At 34.2% G+C, this 20,798-nt stretch overlaps 2 protein-coding genes and 1 pseudogene across 5 annotated transcripts; 1 reads left to right on the top strand and 2 right to left on the bottom strand.

The window, feature by feature from the left end:
• Positions 1-2,850: 2,850 nt before the first annotated feature.
• On the top strand, positions 2,851-8,729 carry LOC25491020 (U-box domain-containing protein 4). Of its 4 annotated transcripts, none has more exons than XM_024778493.2 (6): positions 2,854-3,007; positions 3,148-3,210; positions 3,550-3,845; positions 5,974-6,090; positions 6,208-8,274; positions 8,367-8,729. In XM_024778493.2, the coding sequence occupies exons 3-6, from the start codon at positions 3,579-3,581 to the stop codon at positions 8,424-8,426; spliced, it is 2,511 nt and encodes an 836-aa protein (XP_024634261.1). In that variant the 5' UTR covers positions 2,854-3,007; positions 3,148-3,210; positions 3,550-3,578; the 3' UTR covers positions 8,427-8,729. The 4 variants fall into 4 exon arrangements, with proteins under 4 accessions (XP_013460388.1, XP_024634261.1, XP_024634262.1 ...); XM_024778494.2 differs by having other exon boundaries at positions 3,148-3,258; XM_013604934.2 differs by lacking the exon at positions 3,148-3,210 and having other exon boundaries at positions 2,851-3,007.
• A 1,086-nt stretch (positions 8,730-9,815) lies between these two features.
• Positions 9,816-14,079, bottom strand: LOC25491018 (peroxidase 4). Its single transcript, XM_013604932.3, has 4 exons — positions 13,813-14,079; positions 12,454-12,645; positions 11,450-11,618; positions 9,816-10,443 (listed from the first exon to the last, which is right to left on the bottom strand). Exons 1-4 carry the CDS (start codon positions 14,020-14,022, stop codon positions 10,052-10,054), a joined length of 963 nt encoding a protein of 320 aa, XP_013460386.1. The 5' UTR covers positions 14,023-14,079; the 3' UTR covers positions 9,816-10,051.
• A 3,521-nt stretch (positions 14,080-17,600) lies between these two features.
• LOC25491017 (GDSL esterase/lipase At5g45910-like) lies at positions 17,601-20,740 on the bottom strand (annotated as a pseudogene).
• Positions 20,741-20,798: the final 58 nt, after the last annotated feature.

The following is a 20,798-nucleotide window of genomic DNA, read 5'->3' as shown; positions in this document are numbered from 1 at the left end:
AATCTAAAATGTTGATTTTTGTTTATAATAGTGACCGGAGGGTGTACCCACTAACCAAATCAATCATTTTTTTTTTAAGATATTGTTATTTTTTTTCCCGCAAAAATATTAAAAATACACAAACAATATATCCTTTTTTTTGAGAAACTTTTACTCATGATCTTGTTTCATAAATTATTATTATTATTATTTTTATTGTTGTTGTTGTTATTATTAAACTTAAATACATTTATGTGATAGACAACCTTTAAACATGCATCAAACAAAGTGAAAAAACACACTTTTGCTTTCTAACATAAGATGATGTTGACATTCTACGTAGAGTGTAGAGTTAAAAAGATAATGCATAACAATATTATCTTTTCTAGATCTACTAATTTTGTGTTTACATGGATTAATTTTGCCATCTAAAAAGACCTAATGATGCGCAACTTGTCACCCGCTTATCTTCTACTCATGTGTAATATTCTGTGTGTGTGTATAATTTATTTATTTTTTTAAATAAATCTTTTGATCCATTATTTAATTTTTTTTAATCTTGGCCCTATTTTATTTAAAAAAAAATAAAACAGATTTTTAGTCCTCTATTTAAATTTCATTTTTCTATCAAATTCTTTTATCCACATATCAGTTTTAAGCCATTTTCTGAAATATGACTTATTCGTCGATGGTGCGACATTTTTTATCCAAGCAATCGACACACTTAAGTGTTACACAAAATCCATAAATTGGAATTGAGTTTTTTTTTTAGTGTTAATGCTCTAGTTCTTACGTAATAATTCAAATTTTATTTGATGAAAAATGACGTGAAAAAAACAATAAAAATTAAAAAAAAAAAAAAGTGATAAAAAAGATAAAATAAGAAAACGTAGTGTTTTTTTTTTTTTCTTTTGACAGAAGAAAACGTAGTTGAAGAAGTCTATGATCATTGATTGACTAAAGAGAAATTTCAAGACATTTTCCCTTTCATTCAACAACAATAAAAAAATAAACAAAAACGAAGACATTTAAATTCGAAGAATAATTAATTAAATAAAAGCCCTCGAATGTAGCACGACAAGTCTCTGGCCCTAGCAAATATAAAACATGGGAAAGAGAGAATAATGAATAAAAGGAAAAAAAAACTCATCCAACGGTCTGTAATGTGTCGTTCCCATTTCGTGCTTGTATGGATGTCGTGTCATTAAGCATTTTTCTAATTAAAACCTCTAAAAAAAGCAAAAACTCAAACACCTTCTTCAAAATCAAACATTTCCTCTTTCTGTATCAATTCAACTCAGTCGTACAGAACATTCAACTCAGTCGTACAGAACATTCAACCCTAAATGTAAGTTTTCTTTCAAAGTGTAGTGAACATGAGACTTTTAGGTTGTAGTGAACGTGAAACTTTTAGATTGATGTATTAATCAATTAAGTAAACCTTTCTAATTTACTTCTCAATGTGCATTTACCATTTACATGCTCCAACCGACTAATTGACATTTACTAATTATTTGATCTCATTTTCTTTTATGAATAAACATTTATACTAGGATTGGTTGTGACATGTATGTATTGTACCATGATTTTAATTGTTGTCAATTAAAAGATTAAGAAGTTTCCGACTATTTTAATTGTTATTACCAAGGAACTATTAGGTTTCTATATGAGGAACAAGACAATAAACTAATAAAGAGAAAGAACACTCAGTGATGCAACATTAAACATATACAGTGATACGACTTGAAGGGCAGAACCAGAGGAATACAGAAATAGCAGTATGACTCGACTTGTGGAGGAAAACGGAACCAGGGTGAATAAACCCTGAAGAAAATCAGATAAGAAGACAGGTTCTGCCGGCCTGACGAGGGAGAATTTCCACTACAAACTATCCTCGGTCTCTACGACTGAAACAAGTGACTTCACTCTCTTCCTTTTTTCTGTGAGATTCTCTCTCACTCTTTCTTTCGGGCTGGAACAGACTTGAGTCATTGATATCCGGGCCGGGTCCTTTAATCAACAAGGCAGCTTTCCGGTCAGTCCAGTGTTGTTTACCGGATCGTCTCAGACGCTTAGTGGGGGCAAGTCGACTCTTTTGCCGCTTTTGTCTGCTTCATTGACAGATCGGTCCGGAGTGAGAGAAAGAGCAGTGGATGACCCAGATGGCCTGATTGAGAAGGACTTTCAACTAACTCAAAGTGATGGAACAAGAAAGTACGGGTGAGACTTTCTTGATGCGGAGTTGTGAATCTAAAGAAGAAAGTTCAGCAGTCCAGGCGTGAGGAGCTCTCATTCCAATAGTTCCGGAAGCGCATCAACGACTTTCCGTCTCTCGGCAGTAGGGAGCGTGAATGAATTCAGATCCAGCTTGAAACCTCCCTAACGCCCTATGAATGTGCAGTGGAATCCCATTCGTATTCTTCCTCAAATATGTAACTTATCCTTTATCTGATTGCAACCTATTGATCGGATTTACGATGCGCGGATATCTTCACTAATGATTCCACCTCCTACGTCCTTCCTCGTCTCTGGGTGCCTAGGTATCCACCATAAACCTATCCTCGTTTGAACCGAGCCCTTTGATCAACAACAAAGGTCTTTAATTTTGAGAATTGGAAGGAAATCAATATAGAATCTAAAACTACCTCTATTTTGTGATGGATCTTGCAAGAACAGAACCATATTTATGGTGGTAAGAGCTGCAGAAAAGCATGGGAAAAAGACAGCTAGAGAACAAAAGAAGAAGAGGTTGTTTACGTTTGGTAACCGTGTGTCATAAATGTTGACTTATACAGTTTTATCCACGTAGGATACACACGTCATTCGTGGAATTCTTAGAAACTATTTCGTAGGAATGAGCATTTTTTATTTTTTTTTAATTACGTGTGTTATTCAGTCAAAAAAAAAAAAAACACAAGAAAATCGCAAACGGCAAGCAGCAGGAACAAACTGAAATCGCAAACCTGAAGAAAGAGAGTGAAGCAAGAAACGGCAACACCAGAATCGCAAATCGGAAGAAGGAAGAGAAGTAAGTAATTGATGTGTGTAAAAAAGATAAGATTCAGATTCCTTGTATTCTTGTGCTTTTTTTTAATATGAGATTCGATTCCTTTTCTCCTGTTCAAAATTTCTGAATTTTCCTGTGATTTTTGTTCTCGGCGTGAAAAGGTCCAAAAACGGTCACGGTGGCTGCTGTACTGTACCGTTTTGTAACGGCCGCAATCCATCCCGGTACCGGTCCTTTTTTTGAAACCTTGGTTGACTTAATACTATAAACACGTAGGTACTTTGAATTTAGCTAAAATAACTCCAAATATATGAAATATTTATCGTTAGCAATAAGAAGTTTGCACTGCACTTCTGCGAACTCCGGTGCTCCACTTGCATCTGGCCGGCCTCACAGTAGCGGCCAGACGCGATCCCAATGCTTAACGGAGCGGAGCTATTGGCAATCTAGACATTTAATGGCTTTCCTTTAAAGCAATGAATTCACTTTAGTGGAACCATATTGCACGCTATCATACCCATAGGTTGATTGATATTTTACTTCTTCGTTGGATCTATGTGCAGGTTGGTTACTACTATTTTCTTGATGTGTTATGATGTTGAAAATGCTTGTTGACAGCATATCCTCATTTTTGCATTCATCATTTTCTGGAAACATGAACTCAGAAACAGTCTCAAAATATTACCAGAAGACTGAAGTGATACTTAAGTTGTTGAAGCCGATCATTGATACTTTTGCTAATTCCGAGCCAACGTCCGATGAAGTGCTCAGTATGACATTCGAAGAACTTGGTCATGCTGTTGATGAAGTAAAGGAGTATGTTGAGAATTGGCACCTATTGTCTAGCAAAGTTTATTTTGTAAGTCTCATAATTTCTTAACTTTTGGAGGACATACTTACCTTTGTTGTTAATTTTATATAAAACGATCTGAGCTTATGCGGTTATCCTTGTCTATAATATGACCATGTACATAATAAGTTTTAGGATAAATGTCTTCAATATTTTCGTGTTGTGGTTTGCTAGGAAATCATGCTGTATACTGCTGTCTTAAATACTATAGAGGAACACGACTATGATAACATTGGTTTATTATGTTATGTTATATTATGTCTCTGTGTTTCACAACCTTCCTTTCAGCAGTACTTCATTGTGTTTCACTTTCTGCTTGATAAATGCTGGTTTTGTTTGCTGTGCGCACCTATATTGTAACTGTTTTTTTCAAGTTTTTTTTTTTAATTGAAAATTTTACTTTCGAAGAATTAAAGGTTCAGGTCCTTCAGGACCCTTCTGATTTAAAAGACGCGATGATGGTAATTTTGTTTAGAGGTAAAAATAGAGATGCGGACTATGTGTTGGTGGTGGTTACGACAACATGATAGCATGCTTGTTACATTGAGACTGCAGTTTTTTAATAGTGGTCTGTATTCTATCATGATCTCATTTCTATTGTACTTTGCTTGGTCATTCTGTTCTCTTCGAAAATGTGTATCTCTATCTTTTTAAGATCCCTGAAAAAAAGAAAAGAGCTCCACCACGATCCCAGTGATCCTTCCCATCTTTAACATAGACCATTGTGGTTCGAACCTCCCGGTTTGTGGATTCCCCTCGGTTGTGACCTCCCCCTGCCATAATTTGGTTCCCTTGAGACTCCATAGCTTGACTTTTCATCAAACTCGCGGTCCACTGCTTTTGCCAAATTCAGTAGTCGATGTCGTGATACCAGACCTAGTGTGATAAGCTTCGGACACGTCCCAAATTCCTTGTTTCAACCCATGGTTAAAGTACCCGAGAAATTGTTCATCAGACAGACGAGGTACTTGGGAAGTAAGGCGCTCAAAATCTTCCATGAAATCCTCCACATTGCCCTCTTGTTGAAGAGAGGCTGCCCTCTTGTTGATGAGAGGCTAGTTGTTCAAACACATTTCCATCGCACACTACACCGTAACATTCCAACAAAGCATATTTCAACCCCTCCCAAGTGAGTCCCTCATTTTCCTCCATCAAAGCTTTGAAAAATGGAATGGTTGAACCATCAACAGAAAGCTGTGACAAATCGACCTTAATTTCTGGACGAGTATCTTGAAACGAAAATATACTTCCGCCCTCGCCATCCTTCCGCCTGGATCCTCACTGGAAAACATTGGCAGCTAAACTTTCTTGACTGATAGATGAAATTTGTCCATAGCATTTGTTGAAATTTGGGGCATAAGTTATCCTTACAAAACCGGCTTGTAAGGTGAGGAGTGCCTCCTCTTTATAAACTCTTCTCAAGAGTGCTATCTATCCGATGTGGGACTAAATCCACCCCCTCAAAGCCAACACGATGAAGGTGTTGGAGGCTGCAATTACGGCTAACCAAAGGTCGCAATTTAGGCGACTAGGGGCGGACCGCAATTAAGGCGGAATTTCCAACAGCATTGTCTTGCAGCCTCGTCACTTTGGGATTCGGTGACAGCGATGAGTGAATTCCACTTGATTTCCCTTTCCCAGAGCTCTCGCCAGTGTACCCTATTTGGTCATGGGTGATGGCTGGATTCGGGATTTGAATATTCAAATGTGTGGAATTCATCATGTCGATAATGGGGGGATACTTCTGAGAGATAATGATATATGGACTTCTTAAAGAGATAATGAGTGTGCAGAGTCATTGGGTTGCTTGTTGAGTCATAGAAAAGTTTACGGTACAGATGTAGAGCTAAATCTAATAATATAGAAATAGTCGAGTTTGTGTGTAAAAACGTTGTTTGTATAGCATAACCCTTTTTTCCAGGATAATTGATTGCCATAAATAATTCCTTCCAAAATTGTTGCCATTTCCTTCTTCTCCTCTCCATCACGAGATGCGATTAGGTTAAAAGTGAGCAATGTGCAAGTATCTTTGCTTGAGTTGGTTTGCCATCTGCAGAAGCAGAACATGGTTCTTTTTACTGTGCTTGCATATTAAATGCATTTCAATTTCTGACTACTTACTGTTTTTGATGACTAGGTTATGCAAGTTGATCCCTTGATATCTAGGATTTGGACTTCAAGTCTCAAGGTCTTGCAGCAGCTGAAGGCTTCAAAACAATTTCCGAATGATGAAGTCAATTCTGAACATTTGGAGGTAACATATTCTATTCTATTAATCTACTTAGAAATTTAAGATTCCCGGTTCAATTGGATTTATATATTCATTATATGAAATAAACTTAGTATGTTTGGTACAAATTTTAAATTGCAGCACTGTGTTCAGAAACTTAAGCTTTTGGGACTTGAAGAAACCTCATCTGTAATTAAGGAAGCTATTATGGAACAACTAGATGATGCAGGGCCCAGTTCAGAGGTCCTGGAAAAAATTGCTGATAGCCTGGGCCTAAAATCTAACGAGGAGGTTCTGATTGAGGCTGTGGCCCTAGAAAAGTTGAAGGAGAATGCTGAACAGACTGAAAAGACGGCAGAAGCTGAATACATTGATCAAATGATTGCTGTTGTAACTCGTATGCATGAGCGCCTTGTTCTGCTTAAGCAATCTCAGAGTAACAGTCCAGTTCCAGTACCCCCTGACTTTTGTTGTCCACTTTCTTTGGAGTTGATGACTGATCCAGTGATCGTTGCCTCAGGGCAAACCTATGAGCGGGCGTTTATCAAAAACTGGATTGATCTTGGTCTTACTGTTTGTCCAAAGACACATCAGACTTTGGCGCACACCAACCTAATACCTAACTACACTGTAAAGGCACTAATTGCAAACTGGTGTGAATCAAACAATGTGAAGCTGGTTGATCCTATAAAGTCCACAACCTTAAACCAAGCGTCTATCCTTCATGGGTATATGGAGTCTGGTACAACCAGGGAATCTCCTGTTTTCCCTCATTCCAGGAGCAATCTGCCATCCTCACCGGAGTCGGCTCGATCTCGTTCTTTTAATTCACCAGGTAATAACATACCTTCTTCTGGTGGTATCCAGCGAGAGGGAACATCACCTTTGCACCCGCGTTCAATTTCAGAAGGTTCCTTGAGTGGCATAGTTAATGGGCAGTATATGGATGCTGCTAGAACATCACCCACAGGTATAGATGATAGGTCTGCTAGTTCAGATGAAAGCAGTATAGATTCAATGGGCCAACCATCAATATCACCATCTAGAAGGGAATCTTCTGGTGCCTTCAGCTCCGAACTATCTCAAAACCATGTTAGAGCTGTATCTGATTCTGGTGCATTTTCTGATGCAAATTTTCAAGAAACACAAGGTGATGACAGCAATGCTTCTCAGCTGTCAACAAGTCCAGGCTACAGTAGAGATACTTCTGGCGAATTAAATCCAGTATCAGATGCTTCTGGTTCTGCTCCCATGCCATCTATGCAGAGAGAACCTGAGTTCCCACCCCGATTGATGGAGGCAAGGTCTCGAAGCCAAGCTATATGGAGGAGGCCATCAGAAAGGCTTGTTCCTAGGATAATATCTTCTTCTGCTATTGAACCAAGAGTTGATCTTTCTGGTATTGAGGCACAGGTTCGGAGTTTAGTCGAGGGCTTGAGGAGTATTGATCTCGATATTCAGAGAGAGGCAACTTCAGAAATCCGCCTTCTTGCTAAGCACAATATGGATAATCGAATTGCAATTGCAAATTGTGGAGCCATTAACATATTAGTTGACTTACTTCAATCAGCTGATTCAAGGGTCCAGGAAAATGCTGTTACAGCACTTCTCAACTTATCAATCAATGACAACAACAAAACTGCAATTGCAAATGCCGGTGCAATTGAACCTCTGATACATGTTCTTGAGCACGGGAGCCCAGAAGCCAAGGAGAATTCAGCGGCCACTCTTTTCAGCTTGTCCGTGATTGAGGAAAACAAGGTTAACATAGGGAGGTCTGGGGCAATTAGGCCACTTGTAGATTTATTAGGGAATGGAACTCCAAGGGGAAAAAAAGATGCTGCCACTGCTTTGTTTAATTTGTCAATATTTCACGAGAACAAGAATCGGATTGTGCAAGCTGGTGCCGTGAAGCACCTCGTGGAGTTGATGGACCCAGCGGCAGGAATGGTTGACAAGGCTGTTGCTGTCTTAGCAAATCTTGCCACAATTCCAGAAGGAAGAATTGCAATTGGTCAGGAAGGTGGGATTCCTGTCCTAGTGGAGGTTGTTGAGTTGGGTTCTGCTAGAGGAAAGGAGAATGCAGCAGCAGCTCTTCTACATCTTTGCTTACACAGTAATAGATTCTTAAGCATGGTGCTACAACACGGAGCCGTACCACCATTAGTAGCTTTGTCACAGTCAGGCACACCAAGGGCCAAAGAAAAGGTGCGGTTCTTTCTTTATAGTTTCATATTTTAGTTGCCTTTTTTATGTTTCCATTCTTACAAAAATGGTGATGGTTTTTGTTCTATATTTAGGCCCAAGCTCTCCTTAATCAATTTAGAAGTCAAAGACATGGGAATTCTGGGAGGGGCTGATATTGAATATGTAGCCGCTGGTGGTATCCAAAGGTTTTGAATTAACCCCTATAGAACGTCTCTAATTTATACATTACATGGTGCAAATAATGTGTAAATGTCTTTTGTATTGTTTTTGCTTGATTGTAAAGGGGAGAAAATATTTATGGAGGATTGATTGTGTCCTCTTATGAAAAACATTTAATTGTAAGAATTATACATGTAAGTCTAGCATTTGTTGTAACGAAAAAAATGTCTAGTTTTTCTTCCGGTGCTAGGATATGATGGTTGTTGATCAATAAAATTATTTGGTTTATTTAGTTATGTCCGAATTGTCTCTTTCAATTGTACGGATGATTTAGAAGTAGGCAAGGCAACCCATGCCGTAGAAAGCATGACATGAAGTGGTACATGATAAAAAATGTAGACACATTTCTTGGTGTCCTATTTTTCTTTTTCCCCACAATGATTTAACTTCATTATAGTTTGCTGTTACAAAGTCCTGCCTAGCCAGTCCCAAGTCCGGGTAAAAGGTGAGGGTTGTGTCAGGCCTCAATAAGCAACGTAAAACTTTGTTGTATCTCTATGACATGATAGTTTTACTGTTACAAAATGCTTTTGTTGCGACGAAACAGAAACAGAACCTATAAAAGAGATTGTTACCTGCTGATGTGTCCTCATCCACCCTTTCTGCCTAGGGTTTTTGTTGTTCAACGGATTCATAGGTTTGATAAATTTAGTTGTACAATTTGAACTTTTGTAAGTTAAGTCATATCAATACTCTTCATTTGTTTCAGTTTCATTAAATCCTTGATTGTTGCTTTTTAGTTCCTGTGTGTATGGTAACCAAGCAATAGAGGTCATACAGTCATACCAATCGTTCCTACGGATGGCTTAATAAGATCTCATTTGAAGTAGACGTAGCCACCGAAGCGAATTTTGTGTACATCAATACTCTGTTTGGTTTTGAAAATAGCGAGGAAAGGAAGTGAAAGAAAATAAAGCAAGTTGAAAATGAGATGATTATATATAATCAATTGATAGCAGGACAAGATAAAAAGAAAGTTAGTTAAAACAGGTGCGTTTTATTGTTTGGCTGTGCAAAAATTGAAATGAATGAAATTAATATTTATTTCACTTCACACCCTCCCGCCCTCTCCTTTGGTATTTTTGCAAGCCAAACACAGCCAAGTGATCATTGACAATTAGAAAATCAAACTTTAATTAGTTCCTTTTAGTTAGTTCCAACACATACTTATTTGATAAGAAAATCATCATCAAACACTAAAAAACACTATTTTGCTACATCATCTTACTTTTGTATGATTATTAAGTATGATATGGAAAAGTGGTGGCCTCTCATAGTTTTACACCGACAGTATTATAGGATCATTAAACTCATAAAGTAAATGTTATAAACACTTCAAATCTTTAGTCACACACTGATCAAACTTTTAGGTTTAAGTGAACTTACAATTTTGCAAAAGCAAATCAAGGTGCCTTCCACTTTATACATATCCATAATACATCAACCCTTGTGATGATAATTTATTTCATAACATAACATGATTATACCACTATATTTTAAATTGAAGAACTGAACAAAAATACATAATTTTTGTAACATATAAAATCACTTATCCCTTCTAATTCAACCTCCTACAATTCTTCCTAATCTCCCCTTGTTTCCCAGTTAAAGGCTTATTATCTCCCATCTTAATCATTGCAGCTACAAAATCAGAATCAAAAACCTTTCCATTCTGGCTATAAGTTTTAACAAGTGAATCAGTGGTTCCACCATTGAAGAGTACTTGATCAGAATGAAGTAGTCCTCTTTTGATAATGAGATTCTTGTAGTAATTGTTGTCAAAATGAGTTGGAGTTCTCAAGTCTAGATTTGCTAGATTGTTGTCTCCTGAGCCAGTTGTTCTAGGGCAGTTCTTTTGCCTTATCTTTGCAAATGTACTGTCAATGTTGCTATCGTTGTATATGTGGCCTCTGAAACTTGTACACCTTGCTCTCCCTATTGTGTGAGCTCCTGAAATTAACCACATAAAATATCATGAATAGACTCATTCAATAATGTCCCTTTTTTGTAGGGTTTTCTTCTTCATCTTATCAGTAAAAATATAGGGTCTTGTTAACAAGTGTTCTAAGGACATTGTTTAAGGAACACACAAAAAGAAACTTTGTCTTAAAAATACAAGTCAAACATATGTAAAAGTCATAACTATACAATTTCCAATGCTTAAACATATTACTTTAAATAATATTGTTTTATCTACGTGGATATACTATTGTGTTCACAGTTAAAGATTCATAGAATTTTCTGTGTTCACCGTTAAAGATTCATAGAATTTTCAAATGACAAGGTTGGAATATGTTTTTTTGGGTAAACCAAAAATCTGATCAACTGTTTTATCCCAAAAAATTACGGACACTTAGCTACCTGGATAAATCTTGTTGGCTAATATTTTTTTTATTTATACAATTGCTTTCTAGTTATTTTTTCTTTTTGTTTTCATTTTTTGTTGAAAATTGTTAGTTTTTTTTCTTCTAGTATTTGAAATAAAAACTTGTTCAAAAAAAAGTATTTGAAATAAAAATGGTTGTTAATGGTAGTTGGTTTTCTTTATTTTCCAATCATAGAAATCATTATGGAAGATGAACTCATCATCTCAATTGGTTAAACACAATTTTCATTTCTTTTTTTCTTAATTGCATTGCATGGCTTTAAGCTATTTATGAATTGACCTGACTTTAGACTTTAATAATAGACGTTTACGCCATATGACAATTATGTAGTTGTTTTCCTTCATAAATAAAATAAAGATATGTAGTTGATTTCCTTCATAAATAAAATAAAATATTTAGTTGTTTAAATGTCACATCCTTGATTATTAGTTGGTTAAAAAACAGTTGTTACATGCAAAACCATAACTAAGTCGTGTCTCCCTCCTAAAGAGACAAAAAGATTAATAATTGTTATAATTTACAAATAATGGAAGGAAAAGGTGAGAAATATTCAAAAATTGAAATAATACCAGATAAAGCAACCATGTCCTTGACAGAAAGTCCTTGAGCTTTAAAAGTTGAGATAAGGGTAGTTAGGTTAGATGTAGGAGCTGGAATCACCCCAGTGTTTGCAGCAGTGAAATTAGCTGTCTTTGAATCTCTTCTCCCAACTTTTACCTTCCAAAATGGACCTCCAAGCTACAAAATACAATTAAATATATTATGAGAAAACAAAATAAATATATTATGGACCATTATTTCACAAATAAAAAAACAAAAATTAGTGAGGGAAATTTAGAGAGGAAAAACGTGAAATCCCTCTTTAATTCCGTCACTAAATTTTGCGACTAAAGAATTTGTGAGGGATTTTATTTTTTCTATCACTAATTTTGATTTTATCGATAGTGTTTAATGGAAAGGGTAGCATTACTCTTTTGGTCATTTAATTTCATTTTGAATTTAATTTAATCCTTTGTGTTTGTTTGGCTAAGAGATTAGTCTCATATTCTCAAATGGTAATAATGATGACCTAATTTGATTTGTTGATGACTTTCTTCTACAACTTTTTCGATTTTGGTTAGTGGCACCTTTGATATAGGGATTTTCATTCCGTGCTACGACTCAAGGACGCAGTTACATATTCAAGCCGTCAGATCTTAAATCCACAGCCGTAATCATTCATAATTAGTTTGAATGTAGGATAATCTGAGTCATTTGATCTCCGATTAATGACGAAGATGTAAAACTACTGGTAACCACATGTATTTTTTGCAACATGCATATTAGACTTATATAAAATTTGAATCTCTCTTCACTAATTATTTACACCTTTTGCACTCCATATCATGGTTTTAAATTGCAGTCTACAACCATAATTACAGTAGCATCGGTCATATTTGCACAAAATTGTGGAAACATGATGTTGAATGTATTACACAAAAAATGACTTATTGAAACTGAAAATCAAGTTAAAGTACTAAAAGTATAATCTAACCCTAATTGAGTGTTAGTAGATTGGTTTTGAAGAACTTACAATCACAACAGAATCACGAGCAGTAATGGCCACTATATCAGCACATGAGACAACACCGGGGCATATTGCTTCCACCTTAGATTTTATAGCATCAATTACTTCATAACCTCTCACAGAATTGTTGTTAGGACCTGCAGTTTTTTCTCCTTTGAAGGATGAAGTGTCATCAAGTAGTATTGACCCATCACAACCCTATTTTGTTTTTCAAGCAGCATGATAATTATGTAACTATAGTAAAATATTATAGAGAAGCATTACAATAAGTAATTACATTAAAAATTGTCTTATAAGTGTTCTCTTCTAAAACGAGAACTATTAGTATTGTTAATATTATGTTAGTATGTTCGAACTTTCGACCTGACCCCTTGAGGAAGAGCATACTGTCAAGTCCTAGGTCAATACCACGAGACCAACCCAAGTGAGTTATTAAAGATGAAAAATTAACATTTAAATAATGAAAATTTTCATATTGTATTATAGTAGTATATAATTGTGCATGTGTATAACATGCAACCAAAAAAACAAGGCTCAATTCTAACAAAAAAGCAACCAAAAAAACAAGGCTCAAATTTAGACATTACTTGAAGTTTGGAAGGATCCATCATCCACATGCATGTATCTATCTATCTATATATCATTAAAGATTAAAGTGAGTTATATATATGACCTTTCAAGCCATTAGGTTTCGGTAATTTTACGTGTGCATCTTTTTTGGGACAAGGTTTGACGTGTGCAGTTGGTATGGCAAATCCTCTAAATATCAATAACTTGAAAAGTGATTGAAAATATCTCGTCATCATACAAATGGTCATTAATGATCGATAGCATATACTACTAGTCTATGTAGGTAGAATTTTATATTTATAAACGTTTTCATTGTTAAAGGTAAAATGTATTTAGTTTTCCGAATTAGTGAAATAGCATTTATCATCAATTGAATCATTTTTCTCAATCTTTGTACAATCATTTTAAATATTCTATGCTTTTTTTGATGGAGCAAAAGACTATTTCAGTTGGCATGTGTGTCACTTAACCTTTTTATGCATAGATGTTTCAATATTGATTTATCATATTTCCAGAAAATATACTATTAATTAGGGTTAAATTTGAGGATAAAATAATAGTAATAATGCATCTAATCATTTGGCATTGAACCTATATTTGAGGACGAAAGAATTATTAGTTTTGTGGGTATATACCACAGTCATTTACTACACACCTATACACAGTTTTTCGTTTGTCATGCATACAAAATATATTGACATGCAAAAGTTAGTTCAATAAATCAATCTAACATTGAAAGATAAAAATAAAACCTAAAAATAAGATCATGTATAGACAGAATAGCAAGTACGTTACATCAACAAAGCAGTCGTGGAAGTGGAGGCGAAGGAGAGATGCTCCGATGCGATTTTCTTTGGCAACCGCTGTTTTAACAACAGACTGCACTGTTTTAAAAACTTTAGGACATTTCTTAGAATAAAAGTTCTCAGAAAGTTGAGCTGAAGAGGTCCCTATAAGAAGGAAGACCAAAACCAATGCAATATAAGAATTAGGAGAATGTGCCATATTTTTTAGTGAAGCTAGAGAAGATGATGAGTATAGCTATAATTTGATAAATTGTGTTGATGAGACCTTTGAATATATATATATATATATAGAGAGAGAGAGAGAAAGAGAGAGAGAGATTGCATGCTGCAGCATGAAACTAAAACCCTCACCCAGTCAACAAATGAGAAAGATAAATTAGTGGATAGTAACAAAAGTTTCAAGTCTTGAAAATGTGATATTAATTGACCAGTGTGATATTAAATGTGATAATTTTTTTTTTGTTTGAGGGATATATTTTTCCTTATTAAAGTTAGGGAACACAATCTTTTTCTAAAAAAAAAAAAATGGGGCCACGTTTGGGCTGTGTAACGTGCTATGGTTGACAGTTCTAACAAAAGTTGCAAAAAGCCATATCAATTTCATTATAGCCACAGAAATGCCACCGGTAATTTTTCTACTAATTAATGTTTTCACATAAAGTATAGATAAGATGTAAAACTTTTTTGAATGGAATAATTTATAAAGAAAAAGGAGAAATCTTGTACAACAATAAATAGAAATTAGTTCTCTAAAAAAAAAAAAGTAGAAATTAGAGTACACGAAGTACTCAAATCAAGCGATAATAAAAACAACAAATATCTCCCATAAAAATACAAGAGCCGACACTAAAACACCATCAAAATAAATATTTAAACTCCCATCACATAACTCAACCACAACCGAATAAAAGGAAGAGTAGGAACATAATCCTTCAGTCAACTAACCCCAAAACAAATCCGCCACAAGTCACAATTGATGCCAACATATGCGTTCATGATCCTACTCATAGGAGAAACAAGTGCGACCATAATGTTTTCCTAAAAACCAATTTCAAGAGATGAACTTAACCATATCCACCAATTAGAGCACAAACGTCCAAAAAAAATATGAGTGTTTCAGGAGCTCCACAAAGACCACACAATTAATAGATTACCAGATTAACAAGAAACCAAACCTTTCCCTTTTCCCAATACATGAGTTTTTCTTTGATTTTCACTAAGATGGACTAAGTATCTGTTAAGTTCGGGTTAAAAAAAACTTAATCGTCCTTTTGAAGACGGAGTATCGGACATGAACTTCAACTTCAACTTGTGCATCTTCAGACATATTTTATTTCACAAAAGTTTATGGAATGACAAGTACAAGAATAAAATCAAATGAAAGATAAAATAAATAGTTCAATAATTAGAGATATATATATATATATATTGACACACACACATACATTTTTCTTTTTAATATAGAGACATATATTTTTATAAAATGCGAGCAATAATAATAAGAATAAAATTGCCGATGCTTTGTCCATAAAAAAAAAAGTCATATATTTATATAATCTATATAATGTTTGTTACATATTGGACACAAGAATTGGTGTTACATAATCGACCATAAAAAAATATGTATGTGTAATATCGACATAAAAAAGGATGAAAACCAACAAAAAAGCGTCATAGCATATCTAACTAGCTAGTGATAGGGAGTCATCTTCATCTTCTTCATTTACTTCAAATTCTCCATTTTATCACAATAAATTGATTGAGATGATTTATTGGTTTTTTAGGCAATTTTGGCTCCGTAGACATGAAGTCTTTGAACAAAGCTTGTCTATCAAAAAATGCAAACTCCAATTTCTCAGTCTCACCAATCTTGTGATTCTTCCACTTCATACAAAATAGTGGTATTGGACAACCTTCTTTCATATAAACATGAATAAAGTGGTTTGGAATTAAGCCCAACCACATGATGTGGGCATGTGGGTTAAGTGGTGGAGCACCTCAGATTGGAAAAAAAGTCACAAATAAACCTCTTTCGCACGAAACCAACAGAACAACAACTCTATTGTAACAAGTTGTAACAATGTGATCCATGTCCGATAATGTCAACCACTTCTCTATGTATGTAATTCCACCACTATTTGTGGGAGGGTGTAAACCATTCATGATATATTCAAAACGCTCTTCCGAACCAAACATCGGCAAATATTCATGCTTATTAGTTTTCAACTCATGAATAAGTACATTACGAACCAATATATGATTTTCCTCATCCATACCTATGTGTCTAGCTATAACCTGATATCCACAATTAACATCCCCTTTAACATTCACAATATTTTCAGTGTAAAGTCTCATGATCTTTGACAATGTATATTAAATCCGAATTCGGGGTGTATAATAGGCGTTGAAATTGGTGAGCGCGATAAATTGCCAATACGTGAACTTTTCCTCTTTGGAAATGATGGGATTAGACCCATAGATGACTCTTTTGGTGTAGACCCCACCCTTTCTTGGAGGTGGAGACAACATTGTGTCTTCTGTGAATGCTGATTGATGCATCACTTCTTTGATGTGAAATTTCATTTTATAAGAGACTTTTTTGAGACGTTCTTGAATACTATTCCTCTCTTCCATCACATAAAAATCATCATCAATTTCTTATTCAAATACACGTAACCGTCAATGAGGATCTATGTCATTCAAGTATGATGCACCTCTGAGCCTTAACATATTCCTTAGAGTTTACTTTTGAAGGAAAAAAGTCACGTAATTGAATATTTGACACCTACAATTTTAAATTCTTCAATATGTTACAATTCACAAAGAACAACAATTAAAAATTTAAAATATGTGGTGTTTCTGTCCTATATGAAGAGGATGAACACAAGAATGCATTGAGGCGAGATTGAAGGCCAACCCACAACAAGGGTATACAATATATCTTGGTGAACAAAAGATGAATATGATGGTTAAACTTGTGGTATATCATGGACTAATACATTCATGAAAGCAAACTTAGAAACTTAATTAAAATCAAATTAAATTCATAACATTCCCTGAAATTGATAAGGTGGTACTATGTAATTGCACATTTGATCCAAATTATGTAAATCTATACGCAAATTCCTACAACAAAGGTTTCATTGTCTCTTCTAAATTGGACTGATTCTATTTCTCTTTCTTTATCTATACATATGTATATGTATAAATACATGATTTTAAGATAACTTTTTCACTTCCAATTATACCTCTAAATAAATTTGCAATATTATGATAAATTCATAAATTTAATATCGCAAGTGAGTCTTTGACACAAATGTTTAGTTTTGCGTCTACATATATCCTATCTATCTGGTGTTGTTTAAATTTCATTCATAAAATTATATATTCAAACAACTAGGTTTATATATATATTTTTGTTACAAAGAACTTCGAAGAATATCCCTTATGACATGAAAAAATGATGACCAATGTTAACATGTGTTTGTATAGATCTTACTATTACTCAGTTTGTTAAAATAATTTATTACTTAAGCGAGCATATCTTTAAAAAAAAAATTCTGCAGAATAGTAACTAAATCAAAATGAATATTTTTACTTACAAAGTAATGAGAATATTTGTTACATGAAAGTAAACTAATTAATTTATAGAAAGAAATTCAACTTGAAATTAAAATTTTATTCATTATATAGAATACATTTGAACTTCTCCTAGCAAAAATATAAAGTCTAATCAGTTTGGAAATCATCAAAGAAAGTCTTTCTTAATGTTTGCATCATCAATTCTAAACTATCTTGAAAGGAGCGGGTTTTAGAGAAGGATTTGCAAAATGGCCTTCGATTAAACCTTTAGTTATTTGTTTATGAGCTGCTTCAGTAAAGTGCGGTCCATCCCAATTTATTAGTTTCGAAGGATCAGAGCAAATTGTTGTACTCTGCCATCCACAAAAAAGATCATCAAAATGGTATGGTCCACTTCCTCCACAACATGCTTTCAAAATCTCGACGTTATCCAAAGTAAAACCTGCATTATTGATATAAAGTTAGTGCATGGAAACAAATAAATTTGACAAGAATAGATCAATGTAAACCAGGAAAGAAAATAATTGCTCCACACCCATATTGTTCTGGTGCTTGGTATAAACGTTTGACATCATTGTAAACGTCAAAGTATACTATCTTAGCTTGAGGGTGTTTATGCCTTAGTGTCTTTATGGATTTTTTAAGTTTTTTTTATTAAAGTATTTTATGAAAGAGTTGTATGCTATCAAACATCCAAATTTATCATAGTCTTCTTTCTTCTGACTAATCTTATTTGACAATAAGTGAGCAGTACATCCTATTGGGAAGTTCCCTAAAACCACCAACTCTACCGCTCCTTCTTCAATTAAAGCCTGTGAAACAAAATTAAATAAATGACTATTACATTTTTCCACCAACTCTACAAATGAAGTAAACATTTTATAAATTTTATTTTGATAACAAAAAAAAATTAATTGCTTAAATTTGGTATAACATACATTGGTGGTATTTTTTAATTGACTCAACGATCAAGGGAACCATCTCTCGCAGTTCTGTAATAGTTTTAGAAAGATCGAATAAAACGTCATTTCTACCAATCTCTCCCACTACAAACAACAATTTTTTGAAGAAGCTATCACATTCTGTGAACTCACAACAAAACAAATGTTTTGTTAGTCATGTACACGAAAAACAATTTATTTCAAACAAAAATAGTATGCAGGGAGTTAGGACAAAACCTTCTTTAGTTTTACACGATGAGGGTTTAAGCTTCTTAAACCAATCAAATTGCATATTCAAAGAGTTAATGACTCTACCACCTTTGAAATAATTGACATCAAGTGCAGTTGCACCGCCATAAGCAAAATTAACTCCCTTTTTTACATCATCTTGACTTTTGGTGATATTTTTGTAGGGCGGTAAAAATGGCAACCCATACGCCTCAGTTACAATTAAATTGACAACGACTTAGTGAACTTTTCAATCAGAAATTACCAACATTAAAATTTATTGATTTTAATTATAACAACTATGTAAAATATATTATATTAGAGTTCTTTTTATTTATTTACTTTTGTTATTTACAATTTCATGAATATGATAAAAAATTATTTAGCAAAAAAATGTGTAAAACTACTATGAAATCTATGATGAATCGTCCATCTAATAAGCGTCCCGATGAACATTTAAAGTAGGTTGAACCATAAAGTTTTCCTATAGCCATAGGTGGCTTGTTGTCAAATGCAAGATTTCCGGTGTCGGTTATAGAGTCACCGAAGCTGAAGATGGCTTCATATGGTAGATTAACTTATACCAAAAAAAAAAAATATCTATATGCCAGCTTGTTGTTATCATCTCTTTTATGCATGGGTGGATATATTAACTTAGTTTTATGACTTTATCTTAATTTTATTATTTGCGTCTATTGCAATTTCTTAAATTGATCGGTTTTCATTTTTCACTATTCTATTAAAATTTGTTAATTAACTTATACCAAAAAAAATTTCTTTAATTAATTGGCTTCACCCTTTCATTCACCTTATTTAATCAACCATAGTAAATTTACACTATAATAACTTTGAAGAACATGGAAGAATATATGGTTGCTCATTTTATGATCATTGTGTATATAAATATGTGATTTTGCGTCATTTTCACTTTTTCCATGCAATTCTTGGGTGATATTTTTCAATTGTGTATGATAGTTTTTGTTTCTCTTTTTTACAAGGCCCTAAATAGCTTAAACCCTAAATCGCGTTTCTTTCTGAAAGGCATGCATGTTAAATCCTTCTAGATGATTCGGCCGTATCTTTAAACCCAAAATACGGGAAAGGTGGTTTCAGAGTATAAGACCAGGGGCACGCCCTTGAAGAGGGTCGGCGAACCCTTGTAGGGGACCAGTGAACCCTTAATGGAATATTGGAGGTCTAAGGTTTGATGGAGCTCGTTCTGCAATAGATTCAATTCATAGATTTGATTGGCCAAATGATATGAAACTTAATCAATCTGCAAAAGGTCTTAATGAGGTAAGCTTTGCTAGTAACTAATTTAACTTCAATTATATAAGCAATTGCTATTGAGTTTCTTTCTATTCAAGCTTGTAGTTTCTGATTTGAAGGTCTATTGTACAATTGTTAGGTTGTGATTGAACAAAACATTGTTACTTATGACCTTTTAGGCTAACCAATTTGATTTTTTTTTTAAAGATGCTTAACTTATGTTGGTATAAGTTGGTAAGAAGTTTGATTCTTAGACAATGTCTTGAATTCTAAGCCTTGTAAATTATAAAAATGAGTATATGAACTGGTTTAACTCCTTGTATGAGTGTTAATTTGTACAGGTAAGAATTTATTCACCTTCCTTATTAACACACCTAGTGAAGAAAGATTATGCTTCCCGGAAAAAAAAAATACAAAGAATAAGAGTTATATGTACTATAAACTTCTTGTGTAAAAAGAGTTTGAATGAATACTCTGTACCACATAAATGTAGCAATAAGAGTTCTGAACCATATAATTTTGAAAGATCATGCTTCCTGGGAAATATAGACCACACGGATAGCTAGTCTTGAATGTGCACTTCCATTATCAGTTTAGTCCCTGACGTTAAAAACATCAGTTAACTGCTGAGTTGGCAAATATTTTGTTAAACAAGTTATGGTGAGGTATCAACACCAGAACACTAAGATCAAAGCAAACTAACTAAGATCAACGCTAATCAACTCGATAACTTGTTAAACAAGTTATCTCTGGAAACTTCACTAAGTAGTGATTTTCTCCTTGTGAGAATAGGCAGTGAGAATAAAAACAATGGTCAATGGAGACAGTGCACTAGCAGAGCCTTTCCCCATTGGATGCCTTATCCCTCGAGATCACTGGCCATTTGATCAATGCCATCACTCTTTATTGAAAACAATAAGGTATAAAACATGCATGAGCATAGAATCACCATTAA

Source organism: Medicago truncatula, chromosome 3, assembly GCF_003473485.1.
Source record: "Medicago truncatula cultivar Jemalong A17 chromosome 3, MtrunA17r5.0-ANR, whole genome shotgun sequence".
NCBI classification, from domain to species: domain Eukaryota; kingdom Viridiplantae; phylum Streptophyta; class Magnoliopsida; order Fabales; family Fabaceae; genus Medicago; species Medicago truncatula.
This window is presented reverse-complemented; position numbering and strand designations above follow the sequence as displayed.